A 25,192-nucleotide genomic window follows, 5' to 3' on the forward strand; every position below is an offset into this window, starting at 1 on the left:
CTTGTCTTTTCTACCTTCACAAAATATCTCAGATAGATCTCTAGTGCTCTAAATGCCGTCCAATCTCCTCCCTTCTGGACCATGACAGTAGCCTTCTCATTATCCTCCATAGCCTATGTCTCTCTCCTCCCCCTGAGTCCCCAAAGTGGTTTCCCTGAAGCACAGATGTACTCTCTCTCTCTCTCTCTCTCTCTCTCTCTCTCTCTCTCTCTCTCTCTCTCTCTCTCTCTCTCTCGCTCTCTCTCTCTCTCTCTCTCTCTCACACACACACACACACACACACACACACACACACACACACGTACTTAGTGAATATTCCTAGAAAGTATAATTCTGAATAAAGAACAGAGCTGCTGTTTTCAAGAGAAGATTTTTAAGGCTATAGTGACATCCACGTCTTGATTCTAGCTGGAAACTGAACCCAGCTTCCCACATCCAAACATCACATGAATCTTCCCTCCCCATATTCCTGGGAGATGCACAAGGAGTCTAAGAATGACAAAAGGGCTCGTGCTTATTTGATTTTATTCAACATGCAATCTATTAAGTACCCAATATCTGCCAAACATTATGCTGCATGCCAGTGATATGAAATACCCCCAAAAATAAGCCAAAAAAGAAGGAGCCTTGGCCTCCAGGAGCTCCTGTTCACCTCTACAGAAGAAGAGGCATTCTGTCTCAGAGGCATAACAGCAGGGGGTGGGGGGAGAAACATGATGGCAGCCGATTGAGGCAACCACAACAGATGTCATTACCTATGAACCCTTAAATTTGTCTACTTTTTCTGTTTTTAATAAAAGCAAACATGAAAAACAGCTGTCTATGTATAGAATTTCATTTCACAACCGAATTGGCTACAACAATAACCATGAAGATGGTTAAAAAGAAACTCAATTAGAATTACAGATCAATCAGTTTTTGATTCTTTAGTTTCATTTTTATGAGTCAGATTATATTCCCCTGCAATAGTGATCTCTGTCATTAAAACTCGGAAACTTATATTATCCTGGAGGATTCTTTTTGTTCCAGACTCTAACCAAAATTGGCATGTTTATTGCATATCTCTATGAATGCATAATATACGCATCTGTTTCTACATATATAAATAGAGATATAGAGCATAGTACACAATGCATATGTAAATACATGCATTATATTACATTACACATCTATTCATACACATGTAAATGTAGATGAATGAGTTATACGCTTATCCAAGAGCTATCCATAGGAGGGGATGGAATGGGACAGACTGACCAGATGAGAGGGCTATTGCTCACAGTGAGCACAGATGCGTGGTTCCAGGACAAGTGGCCAAGTAGAAACTTTATGAGAGTCTGTTTCTGACTACATGTGCTGAGGAGTTGGTTCTACTTGATAACAAAAGTGTTCTGTTTGGCTTTGGAGGTGGAAGCAATGATGACACAGGGGTGGCTGACCTGGAGCTGAGTGTGAATGTAAAGAGGTAGCACATCCACCACGGCTCAGTCTGTCTCCTTTGTAGTGATGGCAGGACGATAGAGCCCTGGGCTATCTGGAGGATTAGGTGGGGGATGCCTTTCCCCTTCCTCCCTCCCACCCTCCTTGGTAGGGAGGGCCAGGAAAGGTAGGAAGAAAGTGAGACATGTTATGAGGTATGGGAAGGTAGGTTTTGGGGTTAGCAGTTGGACAGATTTTTTCATTTGCTTCTTTTTCCAGGAATCAGGTCTGTAATTTTTACCAACATTTGGCTGTCTGACAGATATCTTGAGAATCAATACTTCATTTCCTTCCCAGCTGTGTTTCCTCTAGCACAGATCTCCGTTAGGAGCACTTGGCACAGTCCAGCTACTCTTCTTTCCCATTCCCCTTTTCTTTAGCAGAATTAATTTTTTCTCCCAAGTGTGGTGCTTCCATGACCATCGGTGGAAAAAAGGGTCCATTGAAGAAATCTTCTCAGATCTTTTCTATTTTTCATGCACTTGTTATCCCCTTTCTGATTTTATCCCTAAAGAACTTCTGGTCAATCTGGCATAATTGATTCTCCCTCTAAATTTTTCTGTGAAGTTGATTTTCCCTCCCTTGTTTCTTACTGTTCTATAAATAATGCTATCTATAATTTTCCACAATTTTTCCCCATAAGATTTTATCAACAAGCTTCTAATTAATATAAATGAGTGGTACCCTTGACTGCCTTGTTTCTCACTTTGACAAGGAAATCTGATGAGGAGGTTTCTAAACTCTTGTTCTGTTGACTAGGAGGATAATTAAATATAACTCGTTAGTGATGGTGATCTGTATTGATTCCTCTGGGCATGTGTGTATGTGTGAGTTCTTTATGAATTTCCCAAATTCCCATTTCCCAAACCATGCGTTTCCAGTAGGTAAAGGTCAAGGGGCCACAACTGGATTCAGTCTATTTTTCCTCAGATGGGACCCAGCTCTCTCAGCCTCTATCACAAATACTGAGAGGGTCAGCAGGGAAGATCACTTCCCCGCCAGATTCCCAGTATTTTCAACCCCAGCAATCAGGTTCTCTTCCTGGTCATGTCCTCAGACCTCATGTGTAACAAGAGGTCAGGATGGGCATGCTGGTTTTCTCCATTGCCTTTTTGGTCACTAGATAAGGGTCTTCTGTGGCAAATAAAATCAGTCCAATTAATATTAGTTAGAGCCAAGGTAGGGTTTCCTAGGTGCAGGCTTCCAATTCCAGCCTTCCTCTGGCAGATTCTTGGAGAATTGTCTGGGGCACTGAGAGGCTGAATGACTCTCCACTCACTTAACCAGGCTTTGTCAGGAGGCCTGTTTATAGGCATAGGAATCAGGACTAGATCCCAGGATCAAAGACTTGGAGCTGGAAGGAAACCTCAGGGCTAGCTAGTCCACTCTCTTCATTTTACCAAAGAGGAAACTGAGAGCAGGAGAGGTTTAGTGACTTCTCCCAGGTCACACAGGCAAAAGGAGGTAGAGGTTAGATTTGTTCCTGGGTGCCCTGGGTATCAGTGCAGCACTTCTATAGGAGGGCTTGAAAAACAGACATGATCTATTGCTGGGACTCAACCCAAAGCCATTCTAACATGGTAAAATGCCCAGTTTTAGAAGGATATCACCTGAAATATTAGAAGGGAATGTTAGGGAGTACAGGACCAGAGGACCTGAGTCAGAGGGGACCTCAGACGCCAGTGAGCTCTAGTTCTTCATTCTAAAGATGGAGAAACCAAGGCAGATTATGGAACTTACCCAGGGTCATACAGGAAGGTAGTAACATCAATGGAATTTCTCTCTAGGTCATCAGACGGATGGCAGAATCTTTCCATTGACCACCACTTCTCCCAAACATTCTGATAATCTTTACAACTTATGGACAGATCCATTTGGGCATTGAGCCTCTATCATCAGACTCACCAGTTTTACAGAGCTGGAATACACTTGGTCAATCATAACACATGATCCATGGCTAGCTTTTGAAGTAACTGGAGGATGAGGAGACAACACAGGCATGTAATGCTCAATTCTCCGTGAACGTCCAACCTAGAAGAAAAGAGTAGCAGTGGGTGAGTGCAGACACCATGGCTAGTCTAATCCAACCCTACCACACATCTTTTTTGTGACCCATTAGATTACACTGTCCAAGAGGACAGTCACGAGCTTTTTAGGAGCATTCATAGGTTACTTAATTAGAATTATTATTCTAAGAGCTCACAGGGTTCCAAAATTCTTTGTAGACACTCTCACTTATCACACGTGTGTTCCATATTTTCAAATGGGTCACTTCTGACATCCATCAACTATGTCATTCTCCAAAAAGCAGAGAAAGCAACAAAAAGGAACTTCAATAATTAACCCAATTCTGACTCACAAGCAGGCATCTGTTGCTGAAAGAGAAATAATGGAAACCTTGGAAGGAAAAGACACTGACCTCTTAAAAGTCTATGACAGGTGATTCAATTCAATTCAATACGATACACATATGCTAGGTGCCAACCACGTGGCACTTATCTTTGGTGCTAAAGATAAAAGGCACAAATCATATAATCCCCACCTTCAAAGACAGTACATTCTCCTGGGAAGTGAGGAGGATTGGGGGTGATATGACATGTATTCTGAGAAGTAAACTCAAGCTTCATACAAAATACTGTCAGGAAGCAAAGATAACTGGTAACTAATGTTGGCATCTGGACTGGGCTTTGGAAGAAATAAGGGATTGTATAAGGCAAGAATGGATTCCACAGAGGGGAGGAGAAAAAGAGGACCATTTGTGCAGTTACTTCCACATCATAGAAGTCAAAACGATAAGATCTGACAACTAATTAGGAAGGGTGAGGAAAGTGAAGAGCCAATGATGACACCATGACTCTGGACCCAACATCATTCCCCAAGCCTATGTCCCTTCTGCCTTCTTCAGGTAAACACCAACCCTCTACTCATGCCATTGAACCAACTCCTGCTGGATTCTCCATTTATTATTTCCTCCTCTTCATTTTCAACATCTATATGCTGATTCTTGCTCTAATGCCTGAAAACACTACCAGATCTCTCATAAAAACACTACCAAATCCTCCACTTACCCTACTATCTCCTCAAACTATCATTCTGAGGTCTCTCCTTTTCATAGTCAAACTCCTCAGAAAAGCTGTTTACACATACTGAGCCCACTTTCTAACCTCCCACCCACTGCTCAAACCCACAGAACCTGGCATCTCTTCCCACTACTCAACTGGACCCACTCTCTCCAAAGCTCCAGATGGCCTTGGCTACTAAATCCAATGGTCTTTTCTCAGTCCTCATCCTTCTTGACCCTTCTGTTGCATCTGACGTTGGGGGCCACTGTCTGCTTTGGGATAGTCTCTCTTCCCTTGGCTTTCACAACATCAGCCCATCATGGTTCTCTTTCTATCAGTGAACTGTTCCTTCTTGGTCTCTTTTGAGGGTCACTCCCCTTCTCTTCTTCATGTGACTTCCAAGACTCTGTCCCGGGTCCTCCACTCTTCCCTCTCTGCACTCCCAGTGAAAGCTCTTCTCCATTCAAATTTCATCGCAGCTCAGATGACTCCCAGGACTCTGCATTCAGCTCCCTTCCCTCCAATGAGCCCTAGTCCTGCATTTCTAACTGCTGGATATTTCTGCTTGGTTGACCCATAGGTTACTTCAAACATAACTTCCCTCTTCCTGTTTAGGTTATCACCATTGTTCCCATCAATCAAGTTCTTGATCTACAAGTATCTTCATCATCTGCTTCACTTTCTCTGCCTGCTCCCAACATCAAGTCTTTTTCCAAATCTTGTCAATTCTACTTCCTACCTCTCTCACAGGCATCACCCCCTCTGGGCTCATAGCAAAGCCACCCTGGTTCACACATCCCCACACTAGTTCTCACATCTCTACCCCAATTCACACATCCTCCAGCCCAGTTCATAAATCCTCCACCCCAACTCACACATCCTCCATCCTGGTTCACATCCTGGACCTATCACAGGACAGTTGCAATAATGGCCTCCCTTCACCCAGGCTCTCCTGCCTCTACCCTATCAATCACACAGCTGCCAAGTTGGCATTCTTAAATTTGGCATATGTTTGACACTTTCCTCCTCTGGTCTAGGAGCTTCTGAAGCTCCCAACTGCCTTTAGGATAAAGTACAAAATCCTCTGTGAGCTAAATCGGGCTTCCAGGTATACAACGATCTTTTCTCCATCTTAGTGAGAACTGCCCCCAGGTCTAGAAGGTTCTCTACCTTCCCTCTGATCCATCTGCTCTGGGGGAATCCTACCCCTTCAAGTGTCAGCTCAAAGCCACCTCCTTAAAGGGGCTGACCCATCCACCCAGACATTGTATATTCAGGCAGTAATCGGATGGACGGATAGATCTGGAGTCACAAAGATTTGAGTTCAAATCCAGCTTTAGTGACTTAGAGGTATGATGCAATAGACAAGTCACTTCACCTCTATCTGCCTCAGTTTCCTTGACTATAATGTTGGGATAATAGCAGAACCTCTCTACCATGGTGTGGTTGCTTTGTAAACTTTCAAGTGACATGTAAACGATAATCAGTCAATCAACAATTGTTGAGTCCCTACTGTGTTCCCCTACTGTTCTGGGTAAAGGGAATAAAAAAAGAGATAGAATTAAATGGCTAGAGTGAGTCAGAGTACACAAGTGCCCAGGCAAGAAGCAGGAGGACTTGAGTTCAAATTGAACCTCAGACACTACCTAGGTATGTGACTCTGGGCAAGTCACTTAACCACTGCAGTCTGCCTCAACTTTCTCATCAGTAAAATGGGAAGAGCAATAGCCCCTCACTCCCTGAGTGGGTGCAGTGAGGACTAAAGCAGATACTTGTAAAAAGCATCAGCACATTAACAGAAGAGGAAGTTGAATACTTAAACAATCCCATCTCAGAAAAAGAAATTGAACAAGCCATCAATGAACTCCCTAGGAAAAAATCTCCAGGGCCAGATGGATTCACAAGTGAATTCTATCAAACATTTAAAGAACAGTTAATTCCAATACTACATACACTATTCTTGAAAATTGGAGAAGAAGGAGTCCTCCCAAATTCTTTCTATGATACAAATATGGTTTTGATACCCAAACCAGGAAGAGACAAAACAGAGAAAGAAAATTATAGACCAATTTCCCTAATGAATATAGATGCAAAAATTTTAAATAAGATTCTAGCAAAACGAATACAGCATCTTATCACGAGATTAATACATTATGATCAGGTAGGATTCATACCAGGACTACAGGGCTGGTTCAATATTAGGAAAACTCTTAGCATTATCGATCACATCAACAACAAAGCTAACAAAAACCACATGATTATCTCAATAGATGCAGAAAAAGCTTTTGACAAAATACAACATCCATTCCTACTAAAAACACTGGAGAACGTAGGAATAAAGGGAACTTTCCATAAAATAATAAGCAGTATCTATCTAAAACCTTCAGCAAGCATTATATGCAATGGGGATAAGCTAGATGCATTCCCAATAAGATCAGGGGTGAAACAAGGTTGTCCATTATCACCACTATTATTCAATATGGTACTAGAAATGTTAGCTGTAGCAATTAGACAAGATAAAGATATTCAAGGAATTAGAATAGCCAAAGAAGAAACTAAGTTATCACTCTTTGCAGATGATATGATGATTTACCTAGAGAATCCCAGAGATTCAAGTAAAAAATTACTTGAATTAATAAACAACTTTGGCAAAGTTGCAGGGTACAAAATAAACCCACACAAATCTTCTGCGTTCCTATATATTAGCAACAGAGTCCAACAGCAAGAGATAGAAAGAGAAATCCCATTTAAAGCTAGGGTAGACAGTATAAAATACTTAGGAGTCTACCTGCCAAAACAAACCCAGGGATTATATGAACACAATTACAAGACACTTTTTGCACAAATAAAGTCAGATTTAAGTAAGTGGAAAAACATTAGTTGCTCATGGGTAGGCCGTGCTAATATAATAAAAATGACAATTCTACCCAAATTAATATACTTATTTAGTGCCATACCAATTAAACTATCAGACAATTACTTTCTAGAGCTGGATAAAATAATATCAAAATTCATTTGGAAAAACAAAAGGTCCAGAATATCAAAGGGACTAATGAAAAGAAATGCTTGGGAAGGTGGCCTAGCGCTACCAGACCTCAAACTGTACTATAAAGCAGCAATTATCAAAACCACTTGGTATTGGCTAAGAAACAGAGAGGTAGACAAGTGGAATAGACTTGGCACTCAAGATGCAGTAGGCAAGGAATATAGCAACCTTCTGTTTGATAAACCCAAGGACCCCAGCTTCTGGGATAAGAACTCATTGTTTGACAAAAATTGCTGGGAAAACTGGATAACAGTGTGGCGGAAATTAGGCATAGACCCATACCTGACACCGTACACAAGAATAAAGTCCAAATGGGTACATGATTTAGGTATAAAGATTGATACCATGAATAAACTGGAGAAGCAAGGAATAGTGTATTTATCAGATCTATGGAGAAGGGAAGAATTCTTTACTAAAGGAGAGATAGAAAGCATTATGAAATGCAAAATGGATAACTTTGATTACATTAAACTGAGAAGTTTTTGCACAACCAAACCCAATGCAACCAAAATCCGGAGGGATGTAGTAAATTGGGAAAGAATTTTTACAGCTAAGCTCGGGGATAAAGGCCTTATTTCTAGAATATATAGAGAACTGATCCAAATGTATAATCATACAAGTCATTCCCCAATTGATAAATGGTCAAAGGATATGAACAGGCAATTTTCAGAGGAAGAAATTAAAGCTATCTATAATCATATGAAAAAATGCTCTAAATCACTATTGGTTAGAGAGATGCAAATCAAAACAACTCTGAGGTACCACATCGCACCTATAAGATTGGCAAACATGACAGAACAAGAAAATGATAAATGCTGGAGAGGATGTGGGAAAGTTGGAACACTAATTCATTGTTGGTGGAGCTGTGAGCGCATCCAACCATTCTGGAAAGCAATTTGGAACTATGCCCAAAGGGCTACAAAAATGTGCATACCCTTTGACCCAGCAATATCGCTACTAGGACTATATCCCCAAGAGATCATAAAAATGGGAAAGGGTCCCACATGTACAAAAATATTTATAGCAGCACTCTATGTAGTTGCCAAAAACTGGAAGTCAAGGGGATGTCCATCAATTGGGGAATGGCTGAATAAATTATGGTATATGAATGTAATGGAGTACTATTATGCCATAAGAAATGATGAACAAGAAGACTTCAGAGAGGCCTGGAAGGACTTATATGACCTGATGCTGAGTGAAAGGAGCAGAACCAGGAGAACTTTATGCACAGCAACAACCACAGTGTGTGAGAGTTTTTTCTGGTAGACTTAGATTTGTGTAATAACACAAGAACTTCTTACCAAAAAAAAAAAAAAATCCCAATGGAGGATCTCAAGGCAAAATGCCTGCCACACTCAGAGAGAGAAATATGGAAGTCACTCACATATTGTAGCAGATCATGTTTGTGTATGTGTATGTGTTTGTGTATCATGTTCTGATTTGTTATACGATTTCTTTCATTTATCTTAGTCTGACTACATAGCATGACTATAGTGAAAATATACTCAATAGGAAAGTATATGTAGAATCTATACAGAATTGTATGCAGTCGTGGGGAGGGAGGGGGGTAGTGGGGAGTAGGTGGGGAGGGATAAAATCGCAATTGTATGGCAGTGATTGTTAAACATTACAAAATAAAAATATAAAAAAAAAAAAAAGCATCAGCACAGTACCTGCCCATGTATGGAAGAGAGTGAAAGAGGAACAGTGAGGAAATATGGACACATGAAGGTACAGGCAAGTATAGACAAGAAACAGAGTAGGGCAAGGTGAGGACACTTATGTGGTCTGGGGAATTGGGAATGGCCTCTTCCAGAAGGGGTTGCTTCAGCGGATCCAGGAAGGAAGCCAGGAATTCTCATATTACAATGATTAAGAAAGTCACTTCCATTTTACCAGTGTTTATTAAACAGCTCCTATACACAAGCCCCTGTATTAGGCCCTGGCCCCAAGTACTTAGCATAGGGCCCCGCACATAATAGGTGCTTAATAAATATTGATTGCCCAACTGACCACAAAGACTAAACCAAGGTGCTTATCCTTAGGTAGCTAACACTCTACTGGAAAGATAAAAGGATTACAAGTACTACTCATCTTCATCTATACCATCATCCTTATTATCATTGTCAAAGCTACATCAAGGAGACAAAACTAACAGGGAGATAACCTGTAGCTCTTTGGTGAATGGCTGGCACCTGGTCTGAGCTTTCAAGTAAGAGAAAGAGTCCGGAAGAAAAGAGAAGGAAGTGTGTTGGTGGCCAGGGGGTTAACAGCATGGCCTTGCACTCTTGACTCTTGGTGTAGGCTAGCTGGGGACCCAGGCTGACCATTTCACCTCTTAGAGCTCCAGGTAAACTCTCTAAGACCAAACCCCTCAGACAAACTCCTATCGAGACATTCCCCCAAAAGACAAAGCCACTGGCCCAGACAGAACAAGCCAATAAAGATCCCATCATCCTTAGGATTGCATGGGTCTCTTACTCTTTCTACCCAGCATGTTCTGTTCTTTAAAAAGAAAACAGAAGAAAGATAACAGTGATAGTCACCATCCTCTATCATCATCATTGTTTCCAACCATAAAGAGGAATTAGTCCTCTCCTTTCTGTTTCTTCTCCTTTCGCCAACTAGCCCAAACCAAAATAAATGCCTTTGTGTTACTAGTTGGCATTAACCATCAACCTCAGCTCATTCTGAGTTTCAGAATTCCTGACATAGTTCTTATGGGACCACCCTAATCTTCTGCATCCATCCTCAATGACTTACCCTTGTCTCCATCTAGACATGTATCTTTTCTGAGTTTATCTGTGAGATCCCTATGAGTCTGCATAGGTCTCTGTAAGAAACTCTCCCTTTCTCTTCATCAGTGCCATTTTCTGTTTATCTCTTCAGTATTTCATTTTTGAGAGCTCCTGTCCTCTTCTGGGTTGATTTTTCCCTGTAGAATTTTATTTTTTTTTCTGGACTCTTTAAACACTACTCTCCCCAAATCGTGGTTTTGTGTAAGATCATTGATGCTTTCTCTCACCTCAATCACAAACACTATTATGGGCTGGTTATTCCCTTCCCTATCATTTCTACCTCAACAAACAATCCCTCCTTGTTGGACAGAGTAGGGTCCAGAATAACATTTGCCCATTCACTTCCCCTACTTTGGAACAATCATTAAAGCAAGTGGAATATTTGCTAACTTTCTTGGTTTTTGTTGACTCAGTACCAGATAACTGGTGTCCAGATAACTGAAATCTCCATCACTACCATATCATCCTTCTACACCAAGTTTGTGATGTTCCCCCAACTCCTCCTCCTTCTGTTTAGTCAATCTGTACCCTAGCCCTCCAAGAGCGCCATTTCTATTTTGGAAATCATTTATCCTCACCCAAATGCTTTCCACCATGCTTCTCCCAATGGGCTCCTGCTATGCCTCAGAAAATCAGCTACTGAAATAATAAGGTACAAATGTGGTGGTTCCACTATCGTCCCTGAGGAGAACAGAAGACCATAAGAAATGCCAGTAGGTCTGTTACATTTCACATCTATTTGCTGTTTTCTTTCCAGTTTAATCCAAAAATGCTATCAGAATGATCTGCTCAGCTGAGTCTCATCTCAAGGCTCCAACAGTCTTGTTTTCTCTTTGACTGCAGCTGCTTTTGGCTGTTTTGTGAGGCAACACTGCTTGGAACCTTCTGCTGCTTTGTGATGTTTTGCAAATCAGTATGCTCTAAACCCGGGTTGCCCTTGGCTGCCTTGTCAAACCAGAGGGAAAAAAGATCAAATGTAGCTTGACCAGGTGCTTTCAACATATTGATGCCTTTCCTTGTTGTGACCACTACACATTGACAATGATTAGGTTTCTCCAAGAAATGGATAGTCAATATCTTTACTTCTATCCATTTCCCAATTTCAAGCCAGTAGGTTGTTTAGAGAGGTCCAGCATGAGTTGCTGTAATATGCAATGTTACATTTGTTATTTTACCTAAAGTGCCAATGATTTTTCCTTTGCTTTAATAGCTGGCAGGCAGAATGCATCCATATAGCTGGGTCAGAAAAAAATACAGCTACATGAGAAAATGTTTATTCTCTGCCTTTCAAGAGCAAACAACTTCTTTTGTTTGCAATGCTGTTTAATGCTCTATGCTCTTGAAGAACATACTCAAGAAACACAGGCATGAAGCTATGAGTGGCTTGCCAGCCTTTGGCCTCTAATTTCTTCATCCTAAGCTGTATTTTTAATATTGCCCTCCTAAAAATGATTTTTCACTGTAGTCAAACAAGTACCAAGGCATATGTTGACTCAAGTCCTTTTGTGGAATGTCTCTACTTCTTAAAACACTACAAATACTGGCCAATCAGCTACAATGACCTTTACAGTGTCTGATTGCTTATTCTCAATAGGAGTGCTACAAAGGGAAATGACCTAGAATCCCATAAAGTAATATTTACTTTGGGAGTTCTCCGAAATCAAACCTATAAACTCCTTTATTTGCCCCTACAAAGACAACCTGTGTCATCCTTCCATTTTTCCTAGTTTCCTTATATTTTTATTGATAAAATACATATGAACATTGTTGGATTCCTGCAGGAGTGAGATTCCTTGGTCTTTGGACAAAGATCTCACATTGAAAGTACCCCTACTGAAATTAACTTTTAAGAATTGGTCAAAGAACTGATTGATGGTGGCCTTTGTACCCTTCTCATCCCTCTGCAACTTTCCCTGTAGAAGGAGAAAGTGAAAAGTAGTCACTTGGTATTTTTAGGTTTCATGGATTGCCATAGCTCCCAAAGCCATCAGCTTAGTGCCTGAACTACTGGTAGTGAGCCTGCCTGCACTTAGCTAAGTCTCAACCCTGAAGAGTGGACAATCTCTTGGTGGATCTGTACTTGTAGCCTTGCCACCCCCTTCAAGAAGCCTTTCCCGGTCTTCCTGAATTCTGGTAACTTTTCTTTGAGCATTGGTGTCTGAGACAAGATTTGAGCTCAGTTCTTTGGGATTCCAAAGGCAGCATTTTAGAGATACTTCAAAGTCGGCGTCCAAGGTCTGTCCTTCCTTACCTTGACTCTCTGCACTCGTTCCTTCTTTGCTGTGGTCTCTAGACGCCTCTTGAGCTCCATCTGGTAGTCGTGCTAAACAGAAGGGGAGACAGGGAGAGGGGGCGGGAAATGAAGCCTCATTAGAGTCAAGAAACATTCGTGAAGGAATCCCACCAGACGTGACCGTATCAGGGAGCTCTCTTTAAGGACTCCCGGCTCCATAAGATGATAGGAATCATGTTGATCCAAGCGGAACCTGGGAAATCCTCTGATTCAAGTTTTAGGAGGTTTTCTTTGGATTCTTTAAACCATCTTCCTTTCAGTGAGATACATGCACATGTGTATGTGAAGAGAGAAGAGAGGAAGGGAGGAAGGGAGGGGGAGGAAAAGAGAGGGAAAGGGAGAGGGAGAGGGGGAGAGAGAGAAAGAAGGGGAGGGAGGAAAGGGAAGGAGGGAGGGAGAAGAGAGGAGAGGGGGCAGGGGAGAGAGACCTTTTCTGCAATGTATAGTCTCAGAAAATTGTCTAAAGCACTGAAAGCTTGGATCAATCATCCAGGGTCACATAGTCAGTCTGTGTGAGAAGTAGTACTGCTTTCCAAGCCAGTCCTTTAGTTTCTAAACCCTGTTGCTTCTCACAGAAAAACAGACAACGTAGAGATAGAGATGGGTAGACAGATTAAAAGATAGTCAAGTGATCAATGAGAGATTGATGATAGACACATAGATGGCAATCCTTGTTAGAATGCATATGTGCGTGTATGTTTATTTAAACAAACATTTAGTAAATGCCTACTATGGGCCAGGAGCCATTATCAGTGCTGGGGTGCAAAGATCAATTCAAACTGTGCTGGCTCCTTTGGAGCATGGCATTGTGGATGACTTGAACATGTCCAGAGAGACACAAAAAAGATGAAAGCACTAGAGACTTGGCAGGCCGTGGGAACCTCAGGGAAAGGCTCCCTGGCAAAACCAGCCCTTGAGCCGAGCCTGGAGACATGGCACAAGGAAGGAGAGAGACTGCCATGCATCCTGGGCACAGGGGACAGAGGGCAAGGCTAAGGAACAGGTGAGGTGGCACATGGAGAGTCATTGACAAAAAACACAGAGATCAGTTTGGCTGGTCGGGAAATAATAGGGGAGCATGGAAGTGGTGTGCAGGAGAGGCGGGGAGGTGTGAAGGTACCAGGCTCCACTGTAGTTAAGTACTTTTGTGGAAGTTATTATCTTTGAGCACTTTTCTACAGCCGGTACATTAAGTATTTTATTTAAATCGTTATATTTGCATCCTTTTCTATAGCCTTTATGGAAGCTCTGTATTTAGGTGTTTTATTTGTGTTATCATATTTAAGTACTTTTCTATAACCTTTTATATAAATGTGTGTGCTTGTGTGTATCCACCACTTAATCACTCTGGGCCTCAATTTTATCTTCTGTCAAGTGGGAGAGCCAGATTAAATGGCTCAAAGGCATCTTCCATGATAAAACAACGAGTCTATGATCCTAAGTTCTCTTATGGTTTGATTTCCCTTTTCAACAAGGGTGTCTCAGTGTTTAAGATACAGAATGGGCACCATGCGACCTGATCCACCCTCTGCCCCAACTCCCAGGACCCTCCAGCAAGGCAGCCATGGGCCACTTCTGTCAGGGGCTTGCCCTTTCCTTGAAAGCTCATGTGTCAATATCTAAGCATCAGTGGTGGCTTCTATCAAATTAGAACAAAAGTCTTATTTTAAATCAGACAAACTCTCTACCTGGAAACAGACAGCTCATGCTCAGATGGCAAAGACTCAGGAGGTCACAAAACGTAAGGTTTCCTCAATGCAGTGGCATTGTGACAATAATTCAGACCAGCAGTTAAATATATTTAGGATTCTTTTACAGGCAATTCTAGAGTCGTTCATAAATGTTGAGTGAATTCCCCAGGTCAACAGTTTTATGAACCAACTTTCATGATTTACCGCTCTGCGTTCAAGCCAAGAAGCGATCTGCTTTTTCACAGAGATTAAAATGCTGTCCATGCTTGAAACTACAAGTTGCTTGGGGTAAGCCTGAGCCACTTTATCAAATTAGGTGGACACACCACTAAAAGTGTCATGACAGATAAAGGACATATGTGGAGTGTTCAGTGCTGAATGAATATATGTTGACCAATATGGCCTAAAAAGAGAGGATGTGTTCATGCCAATGTCCCGCATGATGGGGCAAAAAAAATGGAATCCAAGACCTGGTTTCAGATCTCAGACACTGACTACTTGAGTGGCCAGGGGCAAGAAATGGCAAGGACTCCGTGCCTCAGTTTTTTCCTGTGTAAAGCAGAGATAATGAGGCCTGTGATACCTCCTTCCTCCCGGGGCTTTTACAAAGCTCACATAAAGCCACGCTGACCAGCTGCTTCCTAAACTTTCAGCACATCTTTATTACTGAAGGCTCAAAATGGAGAGGAGTCCTTTGGTTAATGGCCATAGACTTTAAAAACGAAACCCTAAATTAGCAAGCATGAATAGGGAAATGTCAACTGGTTTACCTCCATTTCAAGGATCTTTTTGTATATGGCGTGTGTTAGATGTTCTCTGGTGAGTTTGTGGTGATCCTTCCTCATGATGTTTTGTCTGTATTCTTTCTCCGAGAGTATTCTTCCACTTCTCGTGATCTGCAATGAACAAACAGATACACGATCAGAAAACACCCCTCTTCTCCCTCCACCCCACACACAGCCTAGACACAGCAGCCGGGAGACAGGCGGTTTCTACGTGGAAAAAAAGGATAACAATAGTTGATCAACTTTCATTGTCAATGAACATTTCATCAACCAAGAAGGAAGACCAAAGAGGAGGGTCCCCTCCTCTGCTGCCATTCTGAGGGGGGCCAGGTGGTATATGTGAAATGGGCCACCGAGTTTCCATTTGCTTAAACAGGTTCTCTTGATGGAGCCCAGGTGTTCCTTGCACCAGACTTCCTGTGACCATCCCCATAAGACAAGATGATTTTAAAAGAGCATGTTGGAAAATGAAGAAAGCCGTCCAATATCCTGAGTCATAGACACATCATTGGTGCAACATGTGCACAGCCTTACAAAAGTTCTAAGCTCCACTGAGTAGTTACTAAACACCAAGTATGTGCAAAGTGAAAGATCATGGTGCAGAGTTGAAAGGGTTACCTTCAGTGTCAGGAAGACTTTGGTTCAAGATCAATCTCTGCCCCATATAGGCTGTGTGACCCTGAACAAGTCACTTACCTCAGTGACAATTCTCTAAGGCTATATAGAAGAGTGTATGTTGTATACATGCATTTGCATACATATGCCCGTGTACATGCATATGTATACATGTGTATGTCCGCATTGTATGTGTGTGAGATGTGGGTATCTGTATGTGGGTATGGATATGGGTATGCATATGCACATATATGTGTATGTATACATACCTTTGATTGTCATACCACAAACATATATATATGGAATATATACATGGAATGCATACTTGTATATACTTGTAGGCCTCAAACTAAGTTCTGGGAATGAGATCCAAAATGGATAAAATGTTGTAAGTTTTGCAAAGCACTTTGTCTAAGTGATTTCATTGGAGTGTATTAAAGACCCTGTGAAGTTAAGTACCACAGGTGTTTTTGTCCCTATTATACAGGGAAGGAAATGTTTCAGATATGTCAAGTGAGTTTCCAAGGGTCACACAGCTAGTTGGTGTGGGAGGCAGCATTTGAATCTAGAACCTTTGGACTCCAAATCCAGCTTGCGTTCCACTGTATCATACCACCTCTCTCAAGTTAGGGAAACTATTAAAGGATGTCATGGGAAAGAAAGGGTGTCATGGTCACAGAGGAGAGAAGTAGAAATCAGGAGCAAAAGGTTCAAAGAGACCAGCTTTGACTGGATACAGGAAAACCTTCCTATGGATCAGGGCTGCTCCCAGGGCAATGGGCTCCCTCTTCCTGTCAGTCTTGAGGCCGAGACCAGACACCCACTAGTCAGGTGTGCCTTCCACGTGTGCACTGGATGAAACCAAAGGTTCTTAGCACAGTGCCTGGCACACAGCCAGCAGCACATACATGCATACTGTTAGCTATTTGGCTAGATGGTTGCTAGGATTCCTTCTCATTTTGAATTCTCTGCTCTTGGGCTCAGCACTGGTGGAGGAGGTGTTCTCCTACCCTGAGGAAACATCAGAAGTACTGAGACTCTCAGGGGAGGGCTGAGGATGCCAAGAAAACCAGTTCTTGCCCTCAGGCATTTAACTTGCCATTAGATGTGGTCAAGACATAAACGATGAACTAGTTCAGAGTGTTTTGTTTTTGAAATAGCTTTTCATTATATTATCAAACTTTGTTATTTTCCTGCCTTGGTAAATATAACATAACTAAGATAATTTGTGGAAGAGTATGGGACAATGATGAGGTCACAAATCCACTGAAGAATGCTGTCCAAGGGGGTCCAGATTCACAGAATCATAGACTCACTGAGTCCAGAGTTAGTAGAGACCTCGGGCAACCATCTGGCCCACTCCTCACCCAACGAAGACTCCTCCAGCACCTCCAACATCCAGACGATGCTTGGAGACTTCCAGAGGGGGAGCACCCAGCTCATTCTGCTTTTGGACGGTGCCAATGGTTAGAACATTTTCCACATATTGGTTCTAACGATTCAAGATTCTGAAGTCTACTTTGATTGCGCAATAATGCAGGTGTAGATGGAGCTAGTCTAAGAGATTGGTCTGAATCTATATGGTTCCTTTATCACCTGCTGTAAAATGTGCTAGTTTAGATTCTTCCCTGGGTCTAGTCTCATGTGGATGGCTACAGAGATGTCTAGCAGTTTTGTGATTCTGTAAAATGAAGAAACTGGGGAAGGTCGAGTTTGAGAAGAGATAAAGAGTCTGGTTTGGGCGGTGCTAAATTTTCAGAACCAGCAATTCATTTAATATGTCAAGCAGGCAATGAGAAAACTGAAGAGTTCAGGAAAAAGGCTGGGAGTGGGCCAGTAGATTTGGGGCTCATTGACATACAAGTGAGGAGTGAGCCCTTGGAATTTTGAGGGCTGCATTGGAGAATACAGGGCCTGAACTCAATCCTATCTCTTCTACTAATCGCCAGTGTGACTTAGTCACGTCACTTAAATTCTCCAGGTTTTTTCATCTCTAAAGTCTGAGGGTTAACCTAAACGATACCCAGTGCCCCTTCTAGTCTAAATCCATAATCCTATTTTTTGGAAGCAATTCTAAGAAATAGTGTAGGAAGAAAATGGGTTCAACTTGCCCTGTTTATGAGATGATCATACTCATCAGTCAGTCAATAAGCATTTATTAAGCACCTACTATGTGCCAGGATTGTGCTAAATGAACAGCCCAAGAGATTGAGATGGAAGAATCACACAGATAGGGAGAGAGCCAAGGTAGAAGAATAGGGTCTCAGAAGCCAAGGGAGCATCAGGTGCTACAGAAACATTGAGGGGGATGAAGACTCAGGATAAAAGCCAGAATGAAGTTGCCAAGGGTCTGGATGAGGAGAAAGGAGGGGAGACCCAGAACTTCACCTCACCTACACTTCACCTCCCACATCCTTGAGTCACCTCCTCCCCCAAGAGCTCTGGTCCTTCCAACTGCTTTTCATGGACTTGGGCCTTTCTGTCATTTGCCTGGGTTTTTCAGGATGCTCTCCAGCTTATCAAAATCCTTCCTGAGGCACCCAGACCTGAATACACCCACCTGGGGCAACACAAGGAAGAGGCCAGGGGTTGTCACGTCCCTCTTCCTGGATGCTCAGCCTTTCCTCACTAGTCCAAGTTTATATCAGCTATATATTAGACACCTCATCATGTCACTAACCCAAGGTACCTTACAGTCTGGAAAACTAAAAGCCACTCTTGTCTAATCATCTCCAAGCCCATCTGGTTTGGAGAGGTCACTTTTGGAACCCAAGCATAAGACTTTACACTTATCTCTATTAAATTTTGCCTTATTAGTTAAATTTTGACCCTGCAAAGGTCCCTTTGGATACTGGCTTTCACCCAGGGTGTTCAATATCCCTCCCAGCTCTTTGTAACCTTCAGATCTGATCCACATACCCCCTATGTCTTTGTCCAAGTCACTGATAAATGTTAAACAGATCAGAACCCGGCACAGATCCTGGTGTGCTCCACTGGAGATTTCCCAAGGTGACATTGTACCATGAATACTGACTACTCTTGAGTCTGCTTGTTGAACCAGACCCAAATCTATCTAGTCACGCACAAGTTGAGCACCTATCTATCTCCTTCACTCTCTTTTCTACAAGGATGGCTTGAGAGACTTTGGCTAATATTATCAACAAATCTAGGAAAACTCTGTGGCATTCCCTAACACTAGTCATCCTGCCAAAAGAAGGAAACACGGTGAGTCTGGCATGACCTGTTCTTGAGACAGACATGGTGGCCCTTGGTGGTGGCTGCTCCTTTCCCTAGATGTTCTCTTGCCATCCCTCATACATTCTAGAACTTTGGGAGGAGTTGTAGTGAAGCTCTTTGGCCAATTGTTTGGCAGATTTTATTTTCTTCCTTTTCTTTTCCCCCCAAATTAAGATATTTCCTCTTTCCCATTCTCTACAGTCTTCCAAATATCACTCATAGTGGCTCACCAGTCATATTTGCCAGTTCTTTCAGAATCTATCTTGGGTTCATGGGCTCAGAGATCTAGAGGTGGAGAAGCCCCCTAGTCCAACCCCCTCATTGCACAGTTGAGGAAACCAAGGCACAAGACAGTTGCTATTTTCCCAAGGTTAAGTCAGGTAGCCATCCTCAGAGAAGGACTGGAAACTGACCCACATTGCCTCCAAAGGTCCAGTTCATATAGGCCACCAGATCTGATTTATCAAAGTCAGCTTGGAGGTCTCTTCACTGTGTCCTTACTTATCTCAGGCCCCACCCACCCCCCTTAGCCATTTTTGCTTGGTTTGCTCCAGTCCAGTTCTCCTCTTTGGCAGAGAAAACAGAACTGAAATAAGTATGGAGGGCAGGCTTGTTCACCCCACCTAGCCTGAGTCATCTGTGAGCATGATTTTGTACCCCCAACAGAGGCAGTCTTTAACTGTCCCCAGAAACACAAGCTTATTTTGAGTTTTTGTTCCTCTAACACAGGGTCATACCACTATTGAGATTCTGAGGTAGGATTTGAACTCAGATTTCCCTGACTCATAGTCTAGCATTTTATCCACTAGAAAACCTAACTGTTTTTAAAGCCTTAACTTGCTTAAACTCTTACAGCCTCAGTTTCCTCATCTGTAAAATGGGGATGATTAATACTTTTGGTAACTACCTCACAGGGTTGAGAGACTCAAATAAGATAATGTATGTAAGCATTATGTAAAATGTCAGTGCAGTATTAACAAACTGGATTAAAATTAATTAATTAGATTACTTCTCCAAGACTTTTAATGTATGTCTGTAAGAGCAAGCAAAGTAGGATCTTTGTTGTTTTCTTTTGGGAGTTCAGTTTTCCAGGCGCATTGAAAACATCTGAAGGCTCAAACTCTTTTGAACCCTGGTAGTTCACAGCTGTGCTGAGTCACGTGCCTTGTGATGCCTTCTGACTCTGAGCCTATTAGTTGAAAACTGTATATACTGGGAGGTTAGTGTTTTGCTTTGGGGATTTTGCTTAAGAGAAGGACCTTTTGACTCCTTGGATGGGACTCTGAGTAGCAGTTTGTTAAGAGGCCCCAACTACTCAGATGTTGTTGGTGCTTCCCCACATCCAGTGGTATATGTAGGTGATTGTATTACTTTGGCAGACAGTTGGAGCTCTATCTGTTGATCTTTGCGATAATTTCTCTCCTTATATTTTCTCTGCTTGTATTTTCTCCACATTCACGATGTTAACCTTTCCCTTGAACTATTGAATGAATTATATATGTTTAATTAAAGAAGGATTATTAACCCCTTTGAAGCTATCTTTCCTTTATAAAACAGATCAAAGAGCCTGTATTAGCAGGCCATCTTGGGCCTGCTAAGGTGCTTGCTATTACAGTATCCTATATGGATATATCTATCGGGACATGAAATGTAGGCTCCTAGAAATCTCCAAAGAGGCAATATGGAACAATAAAAAGAGAAATGGCCTGGAGTCAGAGATCCTGGATTCAGCTCCCCCTCTGTCACTTTTTAGCGATATGACATTGGGCAAGTCACTTCCCTGGACAATGTGGCTCAGTTTCCTCATCTGCAAAATCAAAGGATTGCATTAGCTGACCATGGAAGTCCCTTTTAGTTAAAAGCTACCATCTTGTGACCAAAACATCAGGGGCTGCCAAATATTTTCCTCATGATCCATGAACATGACAAATATACTCATATGGGAACCATAGGACAACAGAATGAAGGAAGCCATCACATTTTGTAGACATAGGAAACATCTGGAGCAAAGCCATCTCCTAGAAGGAGCAGATGGAAAGGTTATCATATAATCTAGTCTGAGGAGGAAATGAAGAAAAAAGTGTGGAAAAAGGAAAGAACTAAGAAAGAAGGAAGGGGGCAAAATCTCAGGGAAGCCCAACAGAACCCAGAAGGCATCAACATACGAGGACGGCAACTTAATGTAATCTTATTTAATCAGTGAAGAGCTTCCAGGGGCAGGAAGGAAGGACATCATCAAAGAAATGTGTGATGTGAAGAGGGCCTGGTCACGTGACAAGGATTAGGGATGACAAGGGGTCAGGAAGAGCACTCTGCTGGTGCCCCAGACATGTCAAGAGGAAGCCAGGAAGGCCTCTGGCAAGCGGGGTGAATCTTTTTGTGACCAGCTTTTGGGAGGACACACACCAGAATCATACAAGATGGGCTACTATCCTCACGTTGAAGGAAACAGCTTCTATATCTATTTCAATACCGTGTCACATGGCCTTTTTACACTCAAGGAAAGCAGCATGAAAAGTCCCCTCAAATCCATTTTTCAAGACAAATTCAGTTGAGTTTGGAATGAGGATGGGGCTGTAACCTGGGATATGAGGAACCATGGGAGAATAGTACCTGGGCCACCATTTTGCTGCTGAAGAATGGAGCCTACTATAGGACTGTGTAAGGGAGGAGCTCACCTGGGATATGGGTGCCAGAAGGAAGAGGAAACAGCCATCTGATAGCTCCCTATCTGAACTGATTATGATTATCCCTGCTAAACAGATGCTAAGTTCAGATGTTTCTAAATTGTTGAAGGACTGTCGTCATAAGATCATATCCCCAGAGTTAGAAGGAACACTGGAGGTCCCATAGTTCCATCTCCTTATTTTACTGATAAGGAAACCAAAGCCCAACGTTGTCCAAGGTCACTCAGATGGTGAGAGAAGTGGGATGTGAAGCCCAGCCCTCTGACTACACCACCAAAGCCCTGTCTGCTGTCCCACACCATCAGTGCCTTCTCTATCCCATGGCCTAACCCTCTTTACAGCACCTTGATGGAAGAGAAGGGTACTTTACTTTGTTGCTTCTGGAAAAGGGAGCCTTGGCAGCCAATGGTTTTGGATCATGGGCGCTTCAGTGACTGAGCCCAGTGGCCGCTACTTCCCCCAGTGTCATGAAAAATACTTCCTTGTATCAAGCAGCTTTTCTTTGCTCATTTACAGAGTCTGATGTGAACTTCTTTAAAAGATTTCTCACCTGAGCCCTGAATGCATAGACCTCAGTGCTCTGGAGGAGATGACCAGAAGCAGAGTGCGCATAGACAAACCACTGGTCAAAGAACAACATTTTTCAGAGAAACTATCCAGGCTCATCTTGCCTCCTCCCCACATATCTCCTCCACCAACCTAGCCCATATTTTCCACCATTAAAGTTTGCCCCCTGACCAAGGAAACAAATCATCTTGGTCCATCCTCCCCTTTGCCTGTTTCCGCCCATCATCACCTCTACCCTCATTTAACTAGACCTCACCTAAAACAGGCCTAAAAGACTGAAGAGACTGGTAAGATAAGGCCACTGCGACATGAAAGGTGGAATGAACTCCCAGGAAGCCTAGTAAGAATGAAATGAAGACTTACCAGCCCCGATCTCTGCAGATGTCTCCGTATTCTTATATTGCTGAAATAGCCAACTAGGTGTTTGTCTGTAAGGCTGTTGTATGTGGCAAGTGGTCTGGAAGGGTGAAAAACAAGCCTAACGTTAGTATCGTGAGGTGGATATAAGACAGTACATTTAAATCCCCAAATGGAGTCCCTGAATTCAGGCTTTAAGAGGCTGCTTGCAAGGATCAAAACGAGATGAAAACAAGACCAGAACAAGACCGGAACGAGAGCACTGCCCCAGCCTAACAGGGCCATTTCCCTGCTCCTATGAGGGGTCGCGAGGGTCTTCTCTCTAGACACTGGGACCCATCCAGTGTTACCCAGGTCCCATTTTTCCCTCCTATCTGAACTCACCAAAGGAATCAACACAATTTTGATTTCTCTTGAATGGCCCTGCTCCTAAGGGTCAAAGCACAAGCTTCTTTTCCATTCTTTAAAGTGACAACGTTGTGGCTCCTGCTCCTTGCTCAGAGAGCTTTAGGGTGGAGATTTTTCAACTAAATAAATAGGGAGGATCAACACCTGGCCTTTCAAATTGTTGACACTTTCACTGAAGCATGTCTTGAGCACCTACTGTGTGCCAGGCATTGTGCTAGGCCCTGAGGATACAAAAATGAACAGCCCTTGTCCTCAAGGAACATAAAATCTCCCCCAGATTCTCCAGCGCAGCTGACTGCCTTTGCCTCCATAACCAACATCTTCTTGGTTAGCCTGTCCCACTCGGTGCTGCCCTCTAGTGTTGAACCTGACTGTCTTCTCCTTGTCAAACCCCACCCTGGATAATCCCCTCTTTCCTCCTTTCCCTGCTCCCAATGCAGATGGAGGAATTTGGGCAACGACGTCTTCTGGATCCATCACAAGCTGATGATATCAATCTCAACTGGGCTTTCTTTGCAACTGAGAAATCATTTTAATCCTTACCAGTGAATCCTCTCTCCTCCTCCTCATAGCTGTCACTCTAAACCTTCTTTTCAGTCTTCAAGCCTGCCATGATACTTCCAGCCTCCATCCTCCACCCTGAGGACTGTGTCTCCTATTTCACTTAGAAAATAGAGACCATCTGCCATGTGTTTCATGTTCTCTGCTTCTCATAACCTCTAGATAGTGCTCTGAATATGAGCTGGCATTTATTCTCATGAAGAGCAATCACTTTCCATGTATCCTTGACCACCTCCCCATCCTGTCTCATCTTCTCCTGCCAGTTACCCCATAATCATTTTGAGTCATGATAATATTCAACCTTCTTCCATCTACTGGTCGCTTCCCTATGGTCTATAAAGAAACCCCAGGCTCCCTTATCCTGAAAAGCAAATGCTCAGTAGACCATGCCATCCCCTTAAGGGGATTCTAGACCTCTTCTCTTTTTCTCAGCCAAACTCCTAAAAAATGTGGTCTCCTATACCTACCTACACTTCCTCTGTTCTCACCTACTTCTCATTCAAATGAAAATTCTCTCTCCAAAGTTGCCATTGAGCTTTTGACTCATTCCTCATCCTTCTTAGACTTTCTGCAGCATCTGACGCTGCTGACCACCTTCTCCTTCTGGACACTCTTCTTTCTGGGAGTCTGTGACAAATGCTCTCCTGGCTCTCCTCCATGCCATTCCAATCATCTCTGGTATATCACCATCCAGATCAAGCCTATTACATGAGGATGTACTTCAAGGCTCTGGCTTGGACTCCATTTTTTTTTTCCTTTCTATACTCTCATCTGGTGACCTCATAATCTTCCACATCTTTAATGATCATCTCTATGCAGATAAATCCCATATGTGGGCTCTCTCCTGAGTAATAATTCTGATTACTAAGTACCAAACCGGATGTGCAACCAGCATCTAACTTGTTCATGTCCTCAAATGAATTCTTCATCTTTCCTTCTAAACCCAGATCACTCTTGCTGAGGGCACCACCATCCTTCCAGTCATCCAGGTGTCCAGTCTCAGAGCTCTCTCTCTCTCACTCACTCCACATATCTCATTAATTTCCAAATCTTATCATTTCTTCCTCTACAAAAGTTCATACACATGCTCCTTCTACCACATCTCCCCCCACACACATTCTGGTCCTCACCACCTCTCCCCTCGATTTTTCTAACAGTTTTCCAGTTGATATTTCTGACTCAAGTCTCCCTTCACTCCCAGGCACAGAAGCTAATGTGATTCTGAAAGTACACATCTGACTGTATCCTCCTCTTCTCAAGAAATTCCAGTACCTTTGGAACAAATGCAAACTCCTCTGTTGGACATTTAAATTTCTGCCCAACTTGGCCCCAAACAACAAGGATAATAAAATATCAGTTCCTCTGTTTGACCTTTAAAGGCCTTTCCCAACCAGGCCCCATGCTACTTTTTCATACTTATTACACATGAGTCCTCTTCACTCAAGCGTTCCTCAGACATGGCAGTGTCTTTCTCATGGCTGACGCCCTTAACTGGGATGCACTTCACCGCCATACTGCTCTCTTAGAAACTCCTTCAAGACTTGGCTCCAGCATGACCTCCCCAGGCCACCTTTTCTGGCTCCCCTCTGGTTGTTGGCACCCGCTC

The 25,192-nt window shown here is 42.7% G+C and overlaps 1 protein-coding gene across 4 annotated transcripts in view; it reads right to left on the bottom strand.

Annotated features, from left to right (window-relative positions):
* ERICH3 (glutamate rich 3) overlaps positions 1 to 25,192 on the bottom strand; it is a 135,210-nt gene that overhangs the window by 90,397 nt on the left and 19,621 nt on the right. For all 4 annotated transcript variants that reach the window (XM_072649854.1, XM_072649857.1, XM_072649856.1 and 1 more), the window contains 4 exons: positions 22,624 to 22,717; positions 15,140 to 15,265; positions 12,637 to 12,708; positions 3,385 to 3,510 (listed from right to left, as the gene is read on the bottom strand). In XM_072649854.1, the coding sequence (XP_072505955.1) occupies positions 3,385 to 3,510; positions 12,637 to 12,708; positions 15,140 to 15,265; positions 22,624 to 22,717 (418 nt within the window). The remainder of the gene's footprint in view (positions 1 to 3,384; positions 3,511 to 12,636; positions 12,709 to 15,139; positions 15,266 to 22,623; positions 22,718 to 25,192) is intronic.

This window comes from Notamacropus eugenii, chromosome 2 (assembly GCF_028372415.1).
Source record: "Notamacropus eugenii isolate mMacEug1 chromosome 2, mMacEug1.pri_v2, whole genome shotgun sequence".
NCBI classification, from domain to species: domain Eukaryota; kingdom Metazoa; phylum Chordata; class Mammalia; order Diprotodontia; family Macropodidae; genus Notamacropus; species Notamacropus eugenii.